Genomic DNA, 24,898 nt, shown 5'->3' with positions numbered 1-24,898 from the left:
GTTTCGTTTCCTTTGGATACATACCAGATAGTGGGGTTGCTGGATCTCGCCGGCCAGGGTTTAACTTTCGCGGCCTCCCTCCTGCTTCCATAATGGCGGTTCCTATTTGCATTCTCGCATTCCCAACCGGGGTGCAAGGGCTGGCTTCTCTCCACATTTTCTCCAACACTTACCGTTTGTCTTTTTGACAATAGCCGTTCTTACAAGAGCTCATGAGCTCATTAGTGTCATCTGTTTATACCCAAGTTCAAAACTACACAAAAACTGACGTGGGGAAAAAATTACCTTTTTTCTTCCTCCAAGAGGGACAACAGCAACAGAATATTATGATCAGAACAAATATCAGGATAAAAACCGAGGTGAGCAAGACGGCCAGCAGCGCGATGGCCCAGGTAGGCAACGACGAGCCTGCTTCACCAGCATTGTCTGCGGGTTGAGAGGAGAGGACACAGCTAGTGACGCTGCCACAATAGGCGCCCTGTGTCTTCCAGTGATGTCGGAGGCCTGAGCCCCACGGGGCTGGGCGCCAGAGGCCAGCCCCTCCCGTGTTCAGTCATTCCGTACTAGTCAACGTCACCCACCACCGTATTTATGGTTGTCAATAAAGAACCGCTTAGGGAGTCAGCCCAAGAGGGAGTTGGCAGCCCCGGACTCCTGGGAGGCAGAGAGCCGGCCAAGGTGCGGAGGACTCTCCTCGCATGGCACGCTTTCTGTTTAGTCAAGAATTAGCCCGAAGCCGCCGGGCAAGACTGGAGGACCGAAAGGGTTCCCGCTCTGTGTCTCCACTGGGGGCCTCCAGCGCCAAAGGGAACAGGGACGCACAGAGGGACGGTCATGGCTAAGGAACTCAGGGGCAGGGCTTTCCCAACAGCCCCACCCAAACCCCACTGCAGAATTCACTTCACATGCCGAAGCTACTTTTCCTTGGCTCTTCAGGAGCCACCCTCCTCAGGGACATTTGTCCTCTTACTGCACCAGGCCGTCATGGGGTTGCAAGAAAAAAATGGTAAGTCGTGGAACAAACAGGAAGCTAAAGGAAGTGGGCAGGGAGGAAAGGGAGAGGAAAGGTCATTTTGATTTTTTGCTGCTGGGTCTTAGAGCTCTCCAGTCCTGGTTTTACATGGTTATTCAGATACCAATTTTAATTAATTAATTAAAATTGTGGGCATTAAATATTCACTGCCTCCGTTAGGGCCCCATTTTGAGTGCTCGATTACCACAGCTACAGAACACCTCCCTCATGACAGAAAGGCCTCCAGGGCAGCGAGGCCTGGCCATTGCCAGGGGAACTAGGCTGACGTACCCAGAGGGCCCCATCCAGCAGTCCACTTCTCCCTGCCAAGCCACACGGAAGCCAAGCCACCAACGTCCAACAGCGAATTGCTCTCCCACAAAAGTTTGTCACTCAACCCGAGGGCATGAGTGGTTATCTCGATGTAAAGGCAGGCTGCTTTATTAGATTCCTGCATTAGAAATGCGGAAACAGTGGGCTTCCTCTGAAGGAACGCGGAGTTGGCGTGGAAATCAGCAGTCATCCCGCACTTTGGAATCAAAGGCTACAGTTGAAAAATCACTCTTGGTTATTCTTCTTTAGAGCTTGCCTTGAAAAGTGACCTTGCGATTGTAGTTTGCTACCTCTGCGTCTATGCTAAACGCTCAGAGTGAGTGAGTGTAGCATTGTGAGAGATGATCACTAACTCAGGCCCTAGTGTCCACCACCACCAACCACCTGGATGCTGGCTCGTGGGCAAGTCAGGATCCAGCTGCAGAATAATTCACACACTCGTCCTAAAACAAGTACTGAAATTCAGGGAACTCTGTACATTGAAGAATTATATCATATAAAAAGATGTGTCTTTTGCTTTCACACAAAGATTCTCTGCTTTGTCTGTAAAGGATTTTTTTTTAATTTCCTTCTAAGAAGTTAAAAAATATTAAATAATTTTGACAGTTTCTCTTTTGAACATCTCATGTTGTTTTCATCTCAAATGTCAAGGAAATCAACAGTTGCTTCTATTTCTTCTTACATATCTTCTATGCCCAAACAGGATTTAGCTTCCTCAAGTTCAAGGACTATCTTATTTTTCTTATACTCCAAGCACCTGGAACATATTAGGCCAGATGGATGGATGGATGGATGGATGGATGGGTGGATGGGTGGATGGGTGGATGGATGGGTGGATGGATGGATGGGTGGGTGGATGGATGGATGGGTGGATGGGTGGATGGATGGATGGATGGATGGATGGATGGATGGGTGGATGGGTGGATGGGTGGATGGATGGATGGATGGATGGATGGATGGATGGGTGGATGGATGGATGGGTGGATGGGTGGATGGATGGGTGGATGGATAGGTGGATAGATGGATGGATGGGTGGATGGATGAGTGGATGGATGAGGAGACTTCCTAAGATGCCGAGTTCCCTTCTGTCTCTACGTAAGAAGTCAGGCAACGGTTGCAGCTGAGTCACACCTGGAACTCGCCTTTCTGTCCCTATTAAGATGCTCAGAACAGAATGGCAGGGATGTGGGGAAAGTACGACTATTTCTCTAATGTCATCTATCTCCACCTTACTCATCATCTTTCTGAAATGAGATAGGACAGAAAGAGACAAGAAAAGGGTCTCCAAAAATTGTGAGGGGGGAGGACAGAATCATGCCCTTCTCTACCCTAGCTCCCAGCCTCAGAACTGGAGCTAGCACAGGCCCTTCACTTTCAGAGAGCAAGTTTATTATCCCCTAACTCCAGAGGCAGCAGAACCCCAAGAAGCTTCTGGAATGTTTGTTGGATGTGCAGAATCGAGGGGTCTGGAATGCTACCCGAAGTGATTGGGATACAGGTGGCTAAAGACCCACACTCTGAGCATCCCTGGTGTGTGACCAAATGTAAACACTGCCCAAGCAACTCCACCTGTCACAGGGTGTGCCCATGCTCCCCTGTCCCCAAATCAATAAGGAGATGACTAAGTGGAGACCTGCATTGGCCTAGTCTCAATCTGGAGTTGAAAATCAGCACTGCGGGGACCGAGGAGGGCTTCGGGCCTCTCCGGGGCCTGATTCGGGGAAGCCAGTCGATCTCACGCCACTGTTTACCTGCTGTCACCTTTGACCTCCAGCTCACACACCAGTACCAGTTCTTGCCCAGAGACTGAAAAGATGCGTGGGAAGGTCCTGAGAAGGCTGTAAGGGACAAGGCACACATCCGAGATGGCCACTGTCACCCTACATCCAGTCTGATGGGCTCTTTCAAAACTTGGTTTGCAAATATTACAGGCTTCACAGTCAGGTGGCTGGCTCGGGTTACGTGGTAAGGTCTGGCTCAAGATGTAAGTGACCGGCAGGAATCCTCGCTTGCACAAGACGTCATGCTTGTGGACTTACACGCCGCCTGCCGTGGCCTTCAGACCCTCCTGCTAGCTCGGTCTTGACCTCACAACCTTTCCTCTGGCCTAGAAGCCACTGCCCGCTACGACCTTGGGAGTGCTCTTGGGAGCGCCTGTTTGCAGGAGGGGAGGCAGCCTCGCTGAGACTGGTGACAGAGTCAAGGAAGGGAGTGGACCACACTGTGGCATTGACATTTCCTTGTTCCTCAATTCAACTACCAGTTCAGCAAAGCGATGCCCACCCTCCAGGAAAAGCCCCCTACTCTGACCAAAATGGCAACCGGCATCGGGAACCAGATCACTCGTTCTCCTGTCTCTGTTGGTGGCGACCACAGGCTGTTTGTTGGAAGTCCACACCCAGGAGACACTTGAGCTCCAGGCTCCTTCTAACTCAGTGGAGCCCGAAGCCTCATGGATGAGCCAGGCGGTGGCAGGAGTTAGTCCTGGAGCTACACAGATTTACTAGCCTCTTTGGTTTTAATAATAATTTTATTTTTTGTATATTACATATATGTGTATTCATATGTGCCTATTTGTAGACGTGCACATATCTTACATACACACTATGGATTTTTTTTGCCTATAAGGTCAGTTTTTAAAATGAGTACAATTATGGCTGATTGAAAAAATAAAAAATAACAGTCCCATATTGATAAATCAAAAAATTGCTGGGCACAGTGGTGCACGCCTGTAATCCCAGCGACTCAGGAGGCTGAGGCAGGAGGATCGCAAGTTCAAAGCCAGCCTTAGCAAAAGCGAGGCCCTAAGCAACTCAGTGAGACCCTGTCTCTAAATAAATACAAAATAGGGCTGGGGATGTAGCTTGGTAGTTGAGTACCCCTGAATTCAATCCCTGATACCCACCCTCCCAAAAAATTATAAAGGGGTGCAGAAAAGGCAGAGTCTTGGAGTGGTCTTATCCAGGAACCAGAGCCCAAGTGATCTGCCCAGGTCCTCCAACTCACCCTCACCCCACCATGTTTCACCCCAACCCCTCTGGGAAGTCCCCGCCCAGGCCCGACATGAAGTCAACACATCTTGGGAGGTCGGGTGGAGCCTGCCTCAAGGCGCGGCAGGTTGGCTGGCAGGGAGCATGCCGTCCCCGAGTGACCCACAGCCAGGGAGGAGGAAGGCCATCTCCCGGTCAGCACCGCCTCCCTCCCCGCGCTCCCCACACCCTGGGGCGAGGCTGCGTGACTGACCCAAGGTGCGCTTTACTCAGCCTCCAGAGTCCTTTCCCTTTTTCTGTCTGTCCAGGTGAGGAACGTGGTATTTCCCAGGCGCTCTCAAAGGAAGGTGCCGTTTTAAAATTAGGCTGCATAGAACTTCTTGAAGCCACTGTATTCACACAGAATGTCACCGCCACCCTGTACAAAGCACACTGTGCAAACAAGAGGGGCGCAGGAGATGGCGAGGCCAGTAAGAGGCCCCCCACTGGCCCTCCCGCACTGCCTGCCTGGGCAGACCACCCCAGTGCTGGGTGCTATTCAGCTTAGTTCCTCTGCCGCCAACAGCAGCCCCGCGAGGAACCTCTTCTTATCAGTTTTACAGATGACAAAACAGGGCTCGGGGAGGCTAATAACTTGCCCAAAGTCACTCATCTGATGGGTGGGCCGGGAGCAGACCCCTGTCTGGTGATTAAGCCTGCGTGGGTCACAACACCGGACAAGGCTGGATGGAAGTTGGGGACTTGGAGGATTTTTTAAGACCAGTAGCCCAAAATCCTAGATGCCAACAGACAGTTTGGGAACTTTAGAATCATGATTCCCCGGCTCCACAAAGACCAATTAAATCAGAGCCTCTGGGGAGGGGCCTGGGCCTCAGCCTGGGCGTCTGCATCCAGGCCCCTCTAGCAACTGACACACAGCAGAAGAGAGAAGCACTGTTCTTCTCCGGCCCTTGTTACCAGAGGGAGAACCGAGCGCAGAATCACACCATTAGGTCTAGAGTTTTCAGGACTGCCACACCTACCGCCCTCTCTGCCCCCAAATCGCTACTTCCAAGGAAAGGCACCGTAGACAGGAGTCACCACGTCCTGTAAAGGGGATTGTGTGTCACCTCTATCCTTTCGCAACCTGTACTCAAATAAGCGCACAAAGAAAACGACCCAGGGCAGCATACAGGCCCACGTGCGTCTCGAGACAGGGGTGAGAGAAGCTCTCGCTGGCTCGTTTCAGGGAGTCTGTGATACCCTAGGTTTCCGTGACTTCCTTAAGCAAGAAAATCGGCTTTTACAAAGCGGTTCTGAAGATGAACATTGGCCTTCAGTACGCTCTTCTTAAGGAAGGCTCGTGGTCGGCACACCAGTAAGAACTTCATGCCACTTGGTCGACCTGCTCCGGCCTCCTCGGCTGCCACTGTCCTCTCAATGACTGACAAGGATCATTCCAGAAATGAGAACAGATTCCTTGCGCTTTGGGGAAGCGGTGGCAGGACCAAGGTTGACCAGAGCCCTGAAGAGGCCTGTCAGGCAGCGCTGGCCACGCCTCAGCGCCCGGGAGCCGGCTCCGCCCCTCGCAGCCTCCGGCCGCATTCCTCCGCCAGCTCTGCCAGCCAAGGCTGTGATGGAGACTCACTAATAAAACACACAACATGCCACCAGCACCAGCTGCTCCAGATCGGGATGAATAATTTAGAAACTAATGACCCTTTTCCAAATGAGTCCAATAAAATAAGACTCACCGCCGCCCACCCACGGAGCCCCTCCCCAGCCGTCTGCTCCAGTTGCCGCACATAAAGCCCTCGTCTGATCTGCGCAGAATTCCACTGAGTCAGCCTGCAGGGGACATTAAATGCCCTTCTTCTGCCCTTCCCCTGCAGGAAAACAAATTGCAGGCAAGCGAATCTCTAAAATCCATTTCTATAGGGTGCCATCCATCACGCGAGAGCGCCTGGCTGCCTCACCACCTTGTAAAACACGCGCTTTAAACAGTCACTTTCAATCCACTTGGTGCCAGTGGGCTTTTTTTTTTTTTTTTTTTTCCACCTTCCCTTTCAAAGCCTGGACCAGATGTCATCATATTTAAGTAGCATAAAGGCAAGCTGGTCAGCTCCACGCAGACGTGGTCAAGTCCAAGGTGGGACATGGGAGGTGAAAAGTGAGTCTGGAACACCTGATTGGACCAAGTGTTTAGAAAGTAAGAGGGAAGTATCCCAAAGACACCAGAGCAGCTTGAAAGGACTCCTCCAGGCCACCCCGGGACCAAGCTGAGCATCAAAAGGAATCACAACAGGAGTGGAATATAATAGGATGGACAAAAATGAGTCCGTACCAAAACAGGAAGGAAAAAAAGAGAAGAAAGAAAGAAAAGAAGGTCTCTGCTTTACAAAAGAATGCCAACAACTAAAAATAGAAAGACTGGCTTATAGCCAGCAGAGAAATAATGCATTCCAGCAGGGAGTTAGCAGGAAATGCAAAGGTTATCAGGTGCAAGGTGGTGGAGAAACAGCACCTTCCCACAGTGGGCACCGATTAGATGTTAATTATAAAGGCAAAAAAGTACCTTCACACTGGAGAAATCCAGGAGGTGCCACCTGAGCCAGACAGACGCACTCACTACCAATGAGAGAAAACACTGTCCTCATGTGCACACGTGGCATTACCTACATCTTGCAAAAAATATTTAGCATGCATCAAAGTATGCTGGGAAAAAATTAGAAAAAATTCAAATTGGGGAGCATCCTTCAGAAGTAGACGGGACCCTTCAACAATGCTTACACCGTGAGAGGCAAAGAGTCGGGGGAGCCATCTGAACTTCAAGGAGACTGAAGCCCTGACATCAAGGCAACAACGACTTGCTACATTACTAGAGATGTTGGGAAATACGACCGTGTGCCGTGAACTAGTACTGTGCGGAGGTTAGGCTTCCCAGTGGCCAGCTACCGGGGTCATGTGTAGAAGGGCCTCGCTGTCATGACAGACGTGCAGGGTCATCAGATCTCCAGGTGACTCTCAAATGCTCTGGGGGACGGGTGAGGGACAGAAAAGGAAGGAGGCAAGCGTGACAAAACAGGAACGTTTAGTGACCCAGAGGAAGAGACATGGGTACTCTCGATACAACTGTGGTAAAGGTTTTATAATTGTTCAAAATAAGGTGGAGAAAGAAAAGTGAACTAGGTGTGCCTTCCAGCTGCTCTTCACTTGCTGTCTAGCTAGGGAGCAGGCTAGATTTCTTTGAACGTAATCAGCTAGAATGAACTAGCTTGACCTGAAGTCCAAGAAACACAAGTTCATGTCCTGGCCCTAAAGCACTGCCTCTCACCAGAACCAGGCCTAAGCACCCAGAGCGATGACCCCACAGCCGCTCAGACAGAGCCAGACTGTGTGCACAAGAAATAAGCAGAGGAGGCAGCTGTCCCAATGGGCAGCTCTCCTGCTCTTCCTTATTCCAGAACAAAGGGCTTCCAGAACCTTCCAGATGAAGGGAAAAGGAGGAAGGATCTTTGTACTAGACTGCTGCTCCTTGGAATTTGGAAAATAATAACTACAAGTTAGTTCCCTTGGAGACAAATTCTGACTCTGCAGTACCATCTTCCTATCTCACAGACCGCAGACTGCCTGAGTTGGGGCCTGTGCTATCAGGGAGACATCACGGCAGGGCTGGTGAACGGCCAGTGCCAGGCCCCTTCTGTTTTTTGTGTTTGCTTATACTACAGAGTTACAGAATGTTCTAAGTAGCTACAACATTCAGAAGTCACAGAAGTTCACATAAAGTTCCAGATTTCCACCTTCTCATGGGATTTGTGGGGCCTGGCAATACGGGGTCCACATTCCCTCAGCCACAATCAAACTGGAGCTGGTGTGAGCCACTCTGCGTGGAGGGGGCCTGTGTGCTCTGGTTTCCCACTACCCCACCACTCTGTCCCGTAGCTGATGCAGGTTTTCGCTCATGTGTTCATTTTTGTTGTCTGCCTGGTCTCTGGGACAGCTGAGTTGGAGACAAGAGGGCCTACCTCAGGGGAGTGAGCCAAGGCTGCCCTGGGGACCCATCCACACAGTCTGAAGTTCAGAATGCTGCGCACATAACAGGTTAGGCTCAGAACAGTGTTTATAGGTTCAGAGACTTCATCAGTTATGGGCTGAACTATGCCCCCCAAAAACTCACATGTTAAATCCCTCAGAACATGACCTTATTTTGAAAGAGAAGCATTGCAAAATGTAAGTTGAGGTCATTGTGGAGGAGGGCAGTTCCCTAATCCAACATGACCACTGTCCTCATTAAAGACAACGGGGGCCGGTGGTCTGGACATGGGGAAATGCCGTGGGAAGATGAAGGCAGTGGTCGCACCAATATTTCTCAGGACACATAGTGGAAGATCTCCAGCCAACACCAGAAACAGGCGGAAGGCAACAGAACAGAATCTCTCTCACAGCCCTCGGGAGGAATAAGCCTGCTGACAGCCTGACCTGAGCTTGCAGCCTCTAGAAGTAGCAGACAATGGATTCCTGATGTTTACTCCTCCTGCCCCGACCCGCGACCTGCAGCCCTTCATTACAGCGGCCACCAGAAGCTCATACACACTTCAGTGGCTGCTCACAGCCATGGGTGGATGGGTGGACAGAACCCAGGGACAGACCACCAGGACTTCCCCTGCCGCCTACTAATTCTATGACCTGGTCAAAATCCTGACAATACTGTCCCTGTCACCTCACCTTACAGTAACAGCCCCACCCCTAGGGCTGCCATGCAGATGAATTTGGGTCACATTTGATGTTACGATTTAGATGTGAGGTATCTCCCAAAAGTTTATGTGTGAGACTATGCAACAAGTTGAGAGGGGAAAGACTGGGTTATGAGAGTCTTACCCTGACCGGTACACATATCCCCTGATAGGGGTTAGCCAGGCAGACGGGGTGTGGCTGGAGGAGCTGGGTCACGGAGAGCGTGCCTTCGAGTGTATATGTTGTCCTTGTTGAGTGGAGTCCTCGCTCTCTCTCTCTCTCTCGGCTCCCTGATAGTCAGGTCCTGAACCACTTTCCTCTGCCACACATTCCTGCCATGATGTTCTGCCCCTCTTAGGTCCCAAGGATTGGAGTCAGCCCTCTATGGACTGAGACCCCTGAAACCATGAGCCCCAAAATAAATTTTTCCTCCTCTAATTGTTCTTGTCAGGTCTTTTGGTCACAGTGTTGAAAACATTTGGGAAGTGCTTGGGACTCTTTACCACTGTTGACAAGTGCTGTTTATTATTGCTATTATTATAGGTTTGCTTTGGCTATAGCCTTGTTCTGAACTTTGAAAAACCTCAAGTAATGCTGGAAAAGCTTGGGACCAAGAGTTAAGCTCTCCTTAGCTTCCAGGCCCCACCCTTCCCCACCCAGTTAGAAATCTTGATTAGAACACGACACCTTTCCAGGCCTCCCTCCCTCTCCTGTGAAGTGAAGGAGTTAAAGAAAGTCTCCAGGCTGAGCTCCCATCACCCCCTCACCCCTGAACCCCTCTGTTCACCCACACTCTGCTCACAGGTTCCGCAAGGTGCTGGTGAGGGTTTCTGTCCTGTTGAGGACCCCACAGCAGATTCCTCTGGAGGCTCTAGACTTTAAAGTCACATCCTTCAGTCAAACTAAATAATAGATGGAAGCTTGGCACTATCACACACATCATGCATTTTCTGGATGAAAATAAATTAAACCTCATAATTCTCCTAAGGCAACCTGAAGAGCCTCCCGGACACTGGGACTTGCGTCCTCTCTCCAGGAGTGGGACCAGACTGGAACAGCGTCAGCGAGGCTAGAGAACACGCGTGGTCCGAGTGTTTGTCTCTGAACCTAGTGCTCTTTTGTGATAAATGATTGGCAAGACTTCTGGATGATTGTCCTGTGCAATTAGGAAAAACTTGAGGACGAATTTTAAAAGCAGAAGAGATCACAGGATCCTTAAACCACCAGTCATTTGCCTTCATCACCATCCCCAGCTGAGATCAAGGTCTCGAGGGATTTTCTCAGGCAGATTGCTGAAGTGGCCCAACAGAGAGAGTAGAAGCAACCACGCATGGACCCGAGGCAGAGTCTTCACTCACCAGACGGAGACTGCACCACGGTGAGGTTGACGGCCGCGGCCTTGTGGGCCTGCACGCTCCTCAGGTTAGCCACGCAAGTCAGGGTCCCGTTGCCCTGCGCCGTGAGAGTCAGGACGCTCACGGTGCTGCGGGGCTCGCCCGGCTCCAGGAAGGAGTAATAGCTCGACTGGCTTACGGGGACGGCGACCTCCCAGGAAATATCGGGGAGCGGGCTCCAGCCCAGGGCGCGACAGGTGACAGTGCAAGGCTGGTCCTCAGTGACCACGATGCTGTCATTGGGAATGGACAGCGTGCCCATGACTGAGGAAGAGAAGAGAGAGACGGGAGAAACGGCCATGCCTGCCCCTCCTATTCCCGGGGAATCGGCTCCCGATCACATTGCAAGAGACCGTCTTCCCCAGGCCCCGGAGGCTGTGTCTGTCCTGGAAACCCCAACTCAGGTTGTACCTGTGTCTTTTTCTATACCTGCCAGGTTCCCAGAAGAGAGTGAGATCGCTCACAATAAGATGCAGAGAAAATTAACAGACACGATCAGGAACCCTGGGGAAACTGCTTTATGGGAAAGAGAAAGTAAATTGTGAGCCACAGAATTGTCTTGGGCTGCCCGGGAGCCAAAGCAAAAAGGGAAAAACCTCCACATTCTTTTCAGTGTGTGGAGGCCCTATCCCAGAGCTTCCTGGGAAGCAGGTCTCTCCTGGGCTTTGGGTTAGTCATATTTGTTTTATTTATTGGGGGGATCACAGATGTGTAGACATGACCTTCTTCAACAAGGCCTTTAAAATGTTTCTAGCTATACCTTAAACAAAAATCAAATCTAATGCAATGATAGACATGATGAACCCAAATCGTGTACCAAAATGGTTTACTCAGATAAATTCTTTTAAAAATTTTATCAAGAACCTGTTTGCCTATACTGGCATTCACAATGTAAATAATACATAGGAAAAAATATGGCTTATTTTTTGCTGATATTGCTAAAACCACCTGAGTCTTGGCTCCAGCAAAGACACGGCCTTAGTGAAACATATATGCATTGCAATATGCAAATTCCACATGCTGAAACGCCCATCTGCATGACATAAAGGAAAGAACACTGGACTAAGAATCAAGCCTCTGGGCTCACTCCTGGCTTGGCTGCAAAAGTGCTATCGCCCTAAAAAAGACCTGAAATTCTGGCGCTGTTTTCCCCCTGTCAATGAGACGATTGGATTAGGTCAGTGGTTCTCAAACAGTTTGGGTTCCATATTTTTACACTCTGAGGACTCCCAAGACTTTTCATTGATATGGGTTCTATTGATCTTTAACATATTTAAAATTAAATTTAAATATTAACTTTGAAATGTTTATTTAAAAATAATAGCTTATGCCATGCCAATGGAGATCAACATATTTTCATAAAAAATAATTTTATTTTTAAAACAAGAAAAATTAAGAAGTGTGACCTTGTTTTTATATATATACAAAATCTCCCATGTCTGGCAAGGTTGCCCATCTGCTGCTTCGTTCCATCTGTTGCGATATATTGCTTTGTTTGACAGACGTAAAGAAAATCTGACTTCACGCTGAAATGTAATGCATAGAGTGGAGAAGCTCATGCCTTTGTAGACAGTCCTGGCTCTTCTTTGATACTAGACAAAAGGTCAACAGCTGAGCTTTCTTCAAGGTCGATGGTGCTGTGGACTCTGAAGCTGTACAGGGGACTTTCCTTCTCTCCGGTGGGCACTTTGGGTGCTTTGTCCTTGCGTGACTTTGTACATTGTCCTTATCCATCTGGAAAGTACAGGCCCACAGCCAGGTAGGGCACAGCAAAAAGCTCCCCGGACACTCCCCAGAGGGAAAGCAAAACACCGGCTCCCATCGTAGAGCTTAGAGAAGAGCAGAGGCTTCACAGACGCCCTGGAGCAGACCTGGGGTAGCCGTGGCGTCCTGACCACGTGAACCAGACCGGCCCACTCCGAAATGTTAGGTTTCCAACTACTTCCTTCCTGAACATTCTCTGGGAATAAGAAGGCACTTTGCTCATTCAACAGCCATTGTGAATGCCACAGGAGTGGAAAGGACCTGTCCCCTGTGTCCACAGGGTTTGGCATCTGTCCTCTGGTCTGTTCTTCGTTTCTTTGATGGAGAGGGAGATGGTGGACACGGGCAGGAATGGCATTGCCTCAGACAAGAACAGAGGACCTTGAACTCTGGCCCACGTGCTCATGGGAACACGAGAGGCCTACAGTTTGGCGAGGGGTGGATTGGGGGACTGGCTGACGGAAGGACCCACAGAGCAGCCTGGGGCACTTTCTTTGCCTGCGCGCAGCTGGGCTCCGCCTTCCCCACGGCCTCCGCGAAGCTTCTCCAGTGGCAGGACACACTCCGTACACAGAGGCCAAGACTGGGACCCCCACAGGGCTGACCCGACTCCCCCAGAGCTCCGTCAGCTCTTGATGTTCTCTGCTGACACATAAGAAGGAAAGAGGCATCACTGGGTAACTTGCGGGCGTCTCCTCTGTTATTTTCCCAGATTCTTCTCCAGATCCATGGAACCAGGGAGAAAGGATGGTGTTCTGTCCCAGCTCTGCGGGTTCCCCTGCGTGACCTTGGAGAAAGTTCTGCCTTCCCTAGAAGCTTGCTCTTTCATTTGTATTGAAACCAAAACCGAGGGCGATTACCCGTTCCTAACGATGTGCACTGGGGGAATCAGGCAGCTCCTGGACTCGGAGCCTCGGGAAAGGGTGCCACAGTGGCACTTGGGCTATGAACCGGCCTGGCAGGCGTGTGGCAGCAAGGAGCCAGGCCTTTCTACTTGGCTCCCGCAACCAGGAGCGCCTCCTCCTCGTCACACGGGCTTTGGCACACCTTCCAGGAACCTCAGATGGAGCCTTCTCCATGGCGGATCGCTCGCCTCCTTCCCCGTGGGCTCCAACCTGGTCTTCCTTCCCTCTCACTGGCCAGCGTCTGTGGCAACTTGTGTCTCCCTCTTCTCCTTAGGCTCTTGGGGACAGGAATCCTGCTTTCTCTTTCATCTTTGAGTCCCACAAAAACGCCCAGCACACAGCGTGCTTCTTTAGGAACCCAATAAATATTAAGCAAATGGCCCTGGGGCCATGCTGAGCCCGGCACTGTGCTGAAGGCTTCACACGGACCCACCTACTAGAAGCCACGGTGGGGCAGACCGGGTCCCACTCCAGAATCAAGCGTCTCCTCTCGTCAGAAAAGTGTTTACCAAGAATGTCAACAGGATCTCGCAGGAGTTCTGCAGAGAGCTCAACGTGGTTTGAAGTTTCCTCTTTCTTATAAATGCCAGGTCTTCAGACAAAACGTGTGAAGCCTCTGTCTACCCTAGGACTGTGGGACGAAGAGCGACGATTGTGTTCCCTCCACTCCGCTGTCAGGAAGCCGCCCACTGAGCATAACTCTAAAGGAATTTCCAGACTCTGGGTCCAGAGATTTTTAGGCTGAAGCCAAAATAAACCTGCTTCCTGAAAATTCCTTGGGTGTTCAGCCCCACCTGTCCTACATCGATGACAGCGTGACAAAGAACAAGGCACAAGGTCATTAAGCACTGTGTCCGAGGTCACACCATTGGGAAGCCATAAAGCTGGAACGTGAACCCAGGCAGCGAGGCCCCATGTCTGCACTACTGCACCCCAGAGCACTGTGGCCCCACGTGCAGTCCACTGAAGGGAGGGGACTTGGGAGCCCCCAAACCATCCTGAGTCATGTTGCACCTGGTCAGCACAGCAAGCTGTGAGGAGGTCAGGGGAGCTGCCCCTGCTCTTAAAGGTAAGGTGACCGGTCTCTCTGGTAGATGACGGGCGAAAGCCAGGCCAGAGCTCGCGGCTTCGGCCCCTCCTCCCGTGTTCTTTCCTTTATACCACAAACCACTGCCCCAAGAATCTGGTCGTGCAGAAGGCCAGCAGTCCTAGCAGCCTCAGGATCGTTTACTTAGAAAATGTCACCTGACCCTTCATTAAACCACACGAAATAAAAGACACACCATAGTAAAGGCCCACCAATGTAGCTCAATTTCTAAAGTAAAAAATCATGTTAAAAAAGCAAATAGACTTGTCTCTCCATTGCATATTATTAAGTCTGATTTGTCAACATGACAGACGTAGACAGAATCTTTGGGAATTTCTCTGAGGCAAATATACAATGGATATAGGAAATCATTTCAAAGACACGGCATAGTCTCTTATAAGAAGGGCTAGCCTAGAAATCCAGAACTCTACTGTTTCCAGTGCCTCTACAAACAATGCATAAATAGACTTTTAAAGACAACAAGTGATGGAACTTAGATGAGAATATTCTAGATTCTTGACAAAGCATCCTTTTACTTTTTTCCCCCCAGTATGTAACATGATCTTCAGAATGCCAGCATTACCTTCAAGAACAGAAAAGGAGTTATCATTATTACAGATTTGGTTACCTTTCTTCTTTCTCAGAGACTCGGTCTATTTGATGAGCACACACCTTTGACTATAATAACTACTGTAGTTGGGGGGCAGGCAGAGAACTAGATTGGGGAAATTTAGCGAGGAAGAGAACAAAACGTAAAGCATGCTTTGGAGATGATAAATAATGTATGCAAAGGAATGCAGCGAAGTCCGAAAAACCAGAGGAAGAACCGAGATGGCCACTCATCTCCACAGCAGAGAAAGTGCCTGCCCCTGACCAGCGGGTGCAGGGCTCTGTAGACACGGGAATGGATCAGATGACAGAGCCCATCCCAAGAGTCTTATGAAGAAAAGCAGAAAAAAGGAAAGACAGAAGGAGAAAGGGGAAGAAGGAAAGGGAGGGAGGGAGGGAGGAGAGAGATAAAGAACAAACAATAAATATTAGTTCTGCAAGATTCCAAGCACAGTGCGAACGAAGGTTGGACTGTATGTGAAGGGAGGGAGGAGGGAGGAGGGAGGAGGGAGGAGGGAGCAGGGAGGAGGGAGGAGGGAGCAGGGAGGAGGGAGAGACAAACACCACCACCCTCTCCAAGGGCAGTCGCGACACCAACCGGGCGCAGAAGGCGGCACCCTGTGTGGCCTGGACCTCGGAAGGCCCCTTCCAACCCTCCGTCGCCAGCCAGAGGACGCCAGTTCCGGGCGCTGGCCCCCAGCACACACCTTGGACGGCTAGGAAAGCGAACGCTTCCAGGTCACTGTTCTGGAGGCTGCACCGGACCCACCCCGAGTCGCTGGGCTGCGTGTTGTGGATTATCATCTCGGAGACGAAGTTCCCGTCCAGGTCCTCGTAGCTCTCCGAGGTGAAGCGGTCGTTGGTGATGATGGGCTCCCTGGGAGTGACGCTCAGGACCACCGTGCCCTTGAGCGCCCACATGATGAGCTTCCAGCCGGGGGACACGGTGCAGTTGAAGCGAGCCTCCGCACCCTCCAGGACCGTTGCGTTGTTAGGCCCGACTACGATCTGATAACTGGATCCCGGAGCTAGAAAACAACCAGCTGATCAAGGTGGGGAACCAATTAACCTCCCGGAGTCGACCACACAGTTCAACCTTCCATATCACCAGCTGTGACTCCCTCTGGCTGTCCACCCAGTGGTCCTGCCCCTGGGGAGCCCCAGGAGACCAGGAGCTGCCCATGGACACGGGCCACTGCCACATCCTCCTTTCTACTCCCCTCCCCTCACTGGGCAGTACAGTGTTGACCACTGGCCCCCAAAAGTCCATGTCCCCCAGATCCTCAGAATGTGACCTTGGAAAACGGCCTCTGCAGATGTCATCAGTTAAGGATCTCAAGATGAAATCAACCTGGATTTAAGACAGGCCTTAAATCCAATCATAGGAGTCCCTACGAGGGAGGGCGGGAGATTTGAGGCCCACCAGTTTGCAGAGACCACTGTGTAAAGATGGAGGCTGAGAATAGAGCCCTGAACCTCCAAGCAAGAGACACCGATGGTCACTGGCACCCACCAGGAGCTGAGGTGTGAAGAGTCCCCCCACACCTGCCGAGGGAGCCAGCCCTGTCCACCAGCAACTCAGCACTTGGCGGTCACAGTGGTGGGGGGACCCCAGCTCCACCTTCCTACTTTGAATCCCATGCTCTTTGCCTCTGAGGCCACCAGAGGAAGGCCCTGGCCAGTGACACACCACACACCTAGCTCCTCAGCCCTGCCTGACAGGCCCGTCAAGGTATTCCTGCTGCCTTTTGGTGTCCTGTGACCCCACGGGTCGGCGAGGTGGCCCGCCATGTGCACTGGGTGTCCCCGGGTGAGTTCCCTTCCTTCCTTCTGACCTCCTAAGGTCAAGTGTCAGGCAGGCTCTAGGGGAATCTCACGGCGGCCCTAAAGCTCCTGGGGAAGAGCCACCTGAGGGACACACGCTGCCGCGTCAGCACCTCACTGAGCACCCAGAATGCACTGCGGGAAGAGCACTACCTTCCGCAGGAGCCACGTGAGGGAGGGTAGTGCTGCAGGCCAGGTGAGGAGCCCGAGGGCCCCGCTGGCCAAGGGCAGAGCTGGGGCAGGGCAGGCCCCAGGAGGCCGGCCAGGCTCCGGACACACGGTCACCATTCTTTGTTTTGTCCGAAGCATGAGAGAAAAAGAGAGAAAGTGTGACTTTAAACAAACCGCTGAGCCTGGATCTCCCTCCTGACCTGGGCAAGACTCTCGACCCAGGATCTCTTTGATCGTCAACTAAAACAAAAAGCCACAATGAGCACCGGGGAAGCCACAGGCTGAATCACACTTTCAGGAGAAAAGAAAAGAAACAGACAAACTTGCCCCCAAGGAAAGAAAGAGGCTGAGCCCGCAGGCTGCATGCTCAGGATCCCCACCTCACCTGTGCCAGGTAGGTGAGAGACGGGCAGTGCCCAGAGGGGCGGGGCCAGCGGGCCTGCCCCCGGGAGCCCAGCCAGGCAAGTCCAGGCAAGCGTCTGAACCCAGACCTCCCTCCACCCCGGCTCGAGGCGGGCAGCCCTGTCGCCCAAAGCCAGGCTCAGGATACCCGGGGTGAGGCTTCCTCTGCAGCTGCGGAGGTGCGTGGGGCCGTGCCAGACGGAAACCCTCCAGTTTGATGGGCCTTTAAATTAAACAGGAGGAACCAGACGCTAAACCCCAGACTCCCCTGATCCCGCAGTCCCTAAGCCACCGCCCTCGGGACAGGCCTGGTGAGTCCGGAGCTGCTTTTCTGGTAAAGGCCTCTCCCTCCCTCGTATCTTATCAGCGACCAAGGGCGCGAGCCCGCCCCACACAGAACACAGAATAAGGAGAAAACTGGAAATAAGGCCTTTAACACCGGCCGACCGCAGCCAGCCCTTCCCCTTCCCTTTGCTGGCCGGTGCCCCGCAGGGCAGGGCCTAATGGGGAAGGACGGGCGCTGCATCCCCTGGAGCTCCTTCCGTCTGCTCCCTGCGACCCCCGCTCCCATCCCAGCCCCTCTTGCTGCTCAGCTGCCCTGAGGAAAAAAGGACCAGCTGCCACCCAAGTGGCCAAGAGTGACGACTGCCCTCGCCCCCACCCCAGCCTGGCATTCTTCCCACGGAACTCCCCGGGCAGCAGGCTCGTGGCCTCTGTGGCCCCGCTGGCCCGCCACCAACGGCCCTAACTGCGTCCCTCTCCTGCGGTGGCCTTTCCTCTGCTCCCCGGAGGGGCTGCGAGTCCTCCCTGGCTCAGGGCATGACAGTCGAGTGGCCGCCTCTCCGTCCTCCCAGGCTGCTCTTCTCTGCGTCCTTGCCACCCTGTGGCCCCCCCGTCCCCTCTCCTCTCCTGCTTGAGGTGTGTGGTGAGTGGCAAGCAGGGCTGCAGCGCTCCCTGCCAGGAGGAGCAGGACAGCGAGGCAGAGCCAAGCCTCCGACGCAGCTCTGGAAGGAGAACGGAGCCAGGAGGAAGACGAGGAGCACAGGAGGGCCCGGGGCTCAGTCCCTGGGATAAGCCCCTAGGCAGAGTCCAGGTCACCGGTAGACCACCAGTCCCGCCCACAGCTGCGGCCCAGGCCACGGCCACGCATCCCATCGGGCACTCCCACTCCAGACTCCAGGCTTTGTATCCGCGATTTCCTCCACCTAGGACGGACTGGCTAATCCTCAAGACTGAATTCAGTCCCACATCCCCCAAAACTTGCCCCCACTCCACCTCAGGCCACTGGACTATCTTTAGTTTGTCAGACCCATTGACTCTTTCCAGCCCCAGGGCCTTTGCACATCCACTGACCATCCTGGACATCCAGTCTCACTTGCTCCTCAGCTCCTGGCCCAGCTGTCTGCTCCTCAGGGAAGGCTTCCAGAACACCCTAAACGATCCTATCACAGGCTTTCAAGCGCTGGTTCCCATACTAGGCTCTAGCTCTGTGTTAACAAGGATTTTGCCTGGTTGTACTCAGCCCTGCTACCAGTGCCTCAAAGAAGTGGCACATGACAGAAGTCCCGTGTGTGGTTACTGAGTGAATAAATCAGGTGGTCGAGTCCTGTATGAGCAGCAATACCACGGGCAACATGGAGAGGAGAGGACGGGTGTCCATGGTCCCTGCCCTCAGCTAATGGGAAGCGTCTGCAAGTGAAGAGGACTCCGCCCACAGCCTTCCCAAGAGAAGCGTCCAGAACACACTCACAAATTGGTACTCATCACCAGCTTGAGGACGGGGGCTCCCAGGGGCTCTAGAATTAGCCCATAGTACTCTGCCCCCCTAGATAAGCCACCTCCCCACCTCCAACCAGATCCCCTGCCTCAAGCCAGCGCACCAGACCCAGCGACACCAGGGAAGAGATGAGCCAGAGCTCGTCAGGGCGACGGCCCTCGGAGAAGATCTTTGCACGCATGCCGGAGACAGGCCCACACGTGCCGCGTCCCCAAACGAGTACTGAGGGTGGCTCCCAGCCCCGGCTCGGTCCCTGAGCTCAGCCAGTCAGGGGCTTTCCTCCCCCCACCAGCACCCTGACCGACTCACCGTACGCCACAAGACATGGTCTCCCAGTCCCTGTGCCCCATGCACTCCCACCACGGCACATGCAAATGATCCCCGAAGTCCAGAGCCCTTGCCAGGCCCAGGCTGCAGGGAGCAGGGAGCCCACTTGGACACACGGACATCGGTTCTGCTTAGAAACCACACAGCCGCCACTCTGTGCAGCGAGAAGTCGGAACAGCGGCCACGACAGGGAGAGGGGAGGGGGGACGGAGGGGGCCGCTCAGGGCGGCTCCTGTCCCAACACGACACGGGCTGCCGAGTCTGAAGCCCCGTCTGCAGCCCGAGGGGCCTGCGCTCTCCTGGACACACACCGTCCTCCAGCGCCACGCCTGCAGGTCACCGCGGAGGGAGCAGAGGGTGCAGCCGGGGACGAGCTGACCAGCTCCCGGGAGCCTTGGAGCCAGATAAGCCCTCATTCAGCCAAAGCTGGTGTGCAGATGCAAGAGCCAGAGGGAGACCCGAGGGAGGCCCAGAGGGAGGCCCAGAGGGAGGCCCAGAGGGAGAGTCAGAGGGAGGCCCAGAGGGAGGCCCAGAGGGAGGCCCAGAGGGAGGCCCAGAGGGAGAGTCAGAGGGAGAGTCAGAGGGAGGCCCAGAGGGAGGCCCAGAGGGAGAGCCAGAGGGAGGCCCAGAGGGAGAGTCAGAGGGAGAGTCAGAGGGAGAGCCAGAGGGAGGCCCAGAGGGAGACCCAGAGGGAGAGCCAGAGGGAGAGCCAGAGGGAGAGTCAGAGGGAGACCCGAGGGAGGCCCAGAGGGAGGCCCAGAGGGAGAGCCACAGGGAGAGCCACAGGGAGAGTCAGAGGGAGACCCAAGGGAGGCCCAGAGGGAGAGCCAGAGGGAGAGCCAGAGGGAGAGTCAGAGGGAGACCCAAGGGAGGCCCAGAGGGAGGCCCAGAGGGAGGCCCAGAGGGAGAGCCAGAGGGAGAGCCAGAGGGAGAGTCAGAGGGAGAGTCAGAGGGAGACCCAAGGGAGACCCAGAGGGAGGCCCAGAGGGAGAGCCAGAAGGAGAGCCAGAGGGAGAGTCAGAGGGAGAGTCAGAGGGAGACCCAAGGGAGGCCCAGAGGGAGGCCCAGAGGGAGAGTCAGAGGGAGAGTCAGAGGGAGAGCCAGAGGGAGAGTCAGAGGGAGACCCAAGGGAGGCCCAGAGGGAGGCCCAGAGGGAGAGCCAGAGGGAGAGCCAGAGGGAGAGTCAGAGGGAAACCCGAGGGAGGCCCAGAGGGAGGCCCAGAGGGAGAGCCACAGGGAGAGCCACAGGGAGAGTCAGAGGGAGACCCAAGGGAGGCCCAGAGGGAGAGCCAGAGGGAGAGCCAGAGGGAGAGTCAGAGGGAGACCCAAGGGAGGCCCAGAGGGAGGCCCAGAGGGAGGCCCAGAGGGAGAGCCACAGGGAGAGTCAGAGGGAGACCCAAGGGAGGCCCAGAGGGAGATGCAGAGGGAGGCCCAGAGGGAGGCCCAGAGGGAGAGTCAGAGGGAGGCCCAGAGGGGGGCCCAAGCCTCAATGCCAGGAGGCTCCCCCACCTGGAGCGCTGTCCCCATCCCAGAGCTGCGGTGCAACGGACCCTCACTTGGGTGCATGGCCCCCGGGGCTCCCACACTGGGAACCGCAGGGCCACCAGAGGAGGCGGCACCTGTGCCAGGCCTTCCTTGAAAGCCAGGTAGAAACGGACGGGGTGGAAGAGCAAGAGAGACGTGGCGACAGACGCACGGCTGGAGGGAAGGTCCCCGAGCCCAGGGTCAGCCCTGCCGCGGCCGTGACCGCCTCCTTCCTGCAGCAGAGTCAAAGCAGCGGGAACGGCCTCCCACCAAGACGGAGGCTGGGGGACAGCGGCACAGTGGGAGGCCCCTCCCGGCGGCTGTGTGCCCACCGCCCTGCCGCAGCGGTGCCAGCGACCCGTCCACCGCGCCTGGTGACCCCTACCTGAGAGGCTGGCCAGGACCACCAGCACGGCCAGCACGTCTTCCCAGCGGCCCGCCCGCCATCTCTGCATGTTCTTCCTCGCCCTGGAACAGAAAGGCGATGGGTCAGAGCCCAGCCAAGCACCTGCCCATGGGGACGCACGGGCGCTGGCAGCTCCTGGTGTCCATGCTGGAACAGAGGCCTCGCCGGGGACCTGGGCAGCAGGCACGTCCTGGGCCCACTCAGACCCACTGCTCTAAACAGGCCCCGGCTCTGGTGCAGCTCAGGTCTGAGAAGCTCTGAATGCAGCCAACTCACCCCAGCCTCCTGCGGGTGACGGCTGCAGGTGGTGCAGCCCGAGCCCTGCCGCCCACCCAGAGGCAGAGCGGGCTTACCACCCTGCGTGCAGGCGCGGAGAAAAAGTCCCGCCCACTGCCAGCTACGTGCTCACAAAGAGGAGAAGACAAAACGGATCAGTGGATCATCTCCCCGAGGGAGGAAGAGGTGAGGGGAAATAGGACGGGCAGGAGTGGGGGTGGGCTGGCTGTCACCTGCACAGGTGCTCGGGCTCCCGAGAGGTGAGCGAGCACGGCCACATTCTGTGCACTTCTGCAGGAGGAGCTCCCCTGGTGGGGGACGCAGCAGGTGCAAAGACCCCAGGGTCACCTGCCAGGCTTGTCGCGAGGCAGCCGAGAGCTCTGGGGCTGTGAGGGGTGCCGTCGGAGAGGTCAGGGCCGGCAGCCGCGCTCCAGGCCCGCGGGTACACCCTTGGCCCTGGCTCCCAGGCCCCCTTCCCTTTGGTGACCTCCTTGTTCGCCCCGCACCTGCTTCCTTCCCTTTGCGTTTTCCTTCTCAGGCACCTGCGGGACCTGTGGGTCCCTCCGGGGCAGCCGAAGGCCAACTCGCCTGGGCCCTGAACATGCCAGGCAGGGGCGATGCCCTGGCCTGGGGCAAGGGCTCTGTTCCCAGCCCTCCTCCCGCCCCACACCTGTGCCGCCGCGAGAGGCAGGTGGCTCTCACTTCAGCCTTAGCGCCGTGTGGTTCCACGCCATCCCTCCAAAGCGTGAGGCGCCAGGGCCCATGGGCTCCCTGTGGCGGGATCTTGGAGTGCGTGGACACGACCATGCAGGGCTCTGTCCCCCTCCTTCCCTGACGGCCCAAGCAGGCAGACCCCGCAGGCAGGCCCACCAGGAGCAGGAACACGGGCCCTGGGCCGCGCACGGCTCCGGCTCGCTGAGCGACGGAGGACTGGCAGCGGAGGCCCCGCCGGGACCAGGTCCCGTTGCACCTCATTCCCAGGCACTCAGAGCCCTGGGAAGGACCACGGCTCGCGTGCCTCATTTCCCTGCTGTCTTCAGAAAGAAAACGACAACTACTCCTGCCCATGACTCAAGGTCCAAAACGCCTGCGAGGCAGTGCTTCCCGGCAGAAGCCGCCACCTGCGATGGCCAAAAACAGACCCGGCAAATGTCCGAGCGCGGATCTCACCGCGGCCAGGACAAAGCAGACGGAATCACAGCCTCGGAGACCGCGCTACATCCCCAGCTACCCAGCACCAGATCAATCATTTACCAATTTTCAAGGCTCAATTAACGCAACTGGACAGTCCGACTGCTTTACCAGTCACCTGGAATGCAAGGCCCGGCAGAGAGTGAAGGAGAAATTGGCCCTTCCAGTTACAAAAGGTACGTGTTTTCCAAAAGCAGTCGCTGTGGCCCCGCACTATGGAAACCACAGCGATAGATTAAGGTCCCCTAGGATTTGCTCTCGGTGCCAGCAGCCACGCCCCAGAGAGCCGCTGCCTCGGACTCCAGCGGGACCCGGGGGTGGGCAGCACGGGGGCTGGCTGGGAGTCCAGGAGCAGGACCAGCGCGGTCACTGCGGTCGCAGGCTGGTGAGGACACACAGCTGATTTCAAGTGCAACTTAAATCAGACGAGTTGCTTTAAGTAAGTGGGGCCGTGACCAGCCCCGAGAGGGCTTCTCCTTCCTTCCACCGCGGAAGGCTCCAAATGACCCACATGCAGTTGAAAATCTGCAGAGTCCTCTCCAAGTCTCGCCCCTTCCAGGCCCTGCCCGCTCCTTCCTGGCCTGGCGAGCACCCGGGGAGCCTTCTGAGGAAGAGGAGTGCAGACCCCAGCTCTCTCAGCTGGCCCTCCGCCTCTAAGCTGTCGGAAGCACTTGGAAATGGTGACTGCCAAGAGCACCTGCAAACGTCCCGGCTTTGGCAGCACCAGAAAGCCCGACCCCAGACAGAACCGAGCGGGCCTGGCAGGGTGGAGGCGCCCGGGCAGCCGCTCCCCAAGGCAGGGACTGCTGCTCTGGGCGCCCCTGAGTCCGGGCCCAGCTGCTTAGAAATGGAGACATCAAGCGACACACTTCCCACAGGCCCCTCGCTGGGGTGAGAGGGCTTCGCCAGTGTGCCCAGGGCAGAGCCCGCTGGGACCTCCCGCACTCCAGTCCCGAGACCTCCCACGTCCAGCAGCGTGGCTCTCAGCGCTACCAAGAGCAGCTCTGCGAGAGGGACACTCACCGGCGACAGGTCCAGGGATCCCTGGCTGCTCAGAGCAGCCTCTCCGTGGAGGCTGAGCCCCAAGACCGCGATGGGAAAGCCAGGGAGCAACCACTGCAGACCTGGGCCGCTGGGAGCACGGTGGGTCCTGCCTCAGCAGGCAGACCTCCTGCTGGGGCGTCAGGACAGCTTCCTCTCCAGGAGGCTTCGAGGCCGCCGACCTCGCCACAGGAGCGCAGGAGCGACCCTCCGGCCTCCACAGCACTCTGATCTCTCCTTCCAGCTACAGGAAGTTCCTCAAGGGAACGCCTCCGTCACGTCACGGGCGGGGCCACGGCACAGAGGTGCCAGACCTGTGAGCGCCCACAGGCCACCTTCTGCATTAATCATTAGCCAGCTGCACGCAGCCGGGCCGGGAAGGGAGGCCCCAGCCTAAGACCCAGAGGCCTCAGGCTTCCTCCGGGCTTCCCGTCCTTCCAGGCCAAGGCCTGTGTCCTGGGGCTTCTCCGCCAGCCCCTTCCACCCGCAGCCCCAAGGACCTGGGCATGACCACCACCTTGCTCCTCCGGGTCTCCCAGAAGCCCAGGGGCTGGAGAAACCGGTTCTTGCCCCTGCAGGCACATCAGATGCACAGAGCAGCTCGTCCAGAAAAAACATGATCAGGGTGACATGATCTGGCCCATGAGAGCCCTTCAGAGTGAAGCACGGCACCCCGGGAGCAGGTGCCTAAGAACCGGTTCAGAGCTCAACCTTCAACCATCCCAGCCTCAGAGACCTCCACCTTGACCTAGACCTTGCGGACATGACCAGACCTGGGCCTCCATCCTCACCCAGCCCTCGGGGACATGGATAGACCTGGGCCTCCATCCTCACCCAGCCCTTGGGGACATGGATAGACCTGGGCCTCCATCCTCACCCAGCCCTCGGGGACATGGATAGACCTGGGCCTCCATCCTCACCCAGCCCTTGGGGACATGGACAGACCTGGGCCTCCATCCTCACCCAGCCCTCGGGGACATGGACAGACCTGAGCCTCTACCCTCACCCAGCCCACAGGACTAGGACAGACCTGGGCCTCCATCCTCACCCAGCCCTTGGGGACAGGACCAGACCTGGGCCTCCACCCTCACCCAGCCCTCAGGGACTAGGACAGACCTGGGCCTCCACCCTCACCCAGCCCTTTCAGAGCAC

At 55.5% G+C, this 24,898-nt stretch overlaps 1 protein-coding gene across 1 annotated transcript in view; it reads right to left on the bottom strand.

The window, feature by feature from the left end:
* Positions 1–24,211, bottom strand: part of Igsf5 (immunoglobulin superfamily member 5) — a 37,518-nt gene extending 13,307 nt beyond the window's left edge. The window contains exons 1-5 of the mRNA XM_047565241.1: positions 23,729–24,211; positions 21,218–21,300; positions 15,515–15,835; positions 10,407–10,706; positions 286–426 (exon numbers count right to left, since the gene is read on the bottom strand). Coding sequence (XP_047421197.1) covers positions 286–426; positions 10,407–10,706; positions 15,515–15,835; positions 21,218–21,287 — 832 coding nt within the window. The 5' untranslated portion in view covers positions 21,288–21,300; positions 23,729–24,211. The remainder of the gene's footprint in view (positions 1–285; positions 427–10,406; positions 10,707–15,514; positions 15,836–21,217; positions 21,301–23,728) is intronic.
* Positions 24,212–24,898: the final 687 nt, after the last annotated feature.

This window comes from Sciurus carolinensis, chromosome 9, assembly GCF_902686445.1.
Source record: "Sciurus carolinensis chromosome 9, mSciCar1.2, whole genome shotgun sequence".
In the NCBI taxonomy this organism is placed as follows: domain Eukaryota; kingdom Metazoa; phylum Chordata; class Mammalia; order Rodentia; family Sciuridae; genus Sciurus; species Sciurus carolinensis.
The sequence above is the reverse complement of the archived record's forward strand: the minus strand, read 5'-3'. Positions and strand labels throughout refer to the sequence as shown.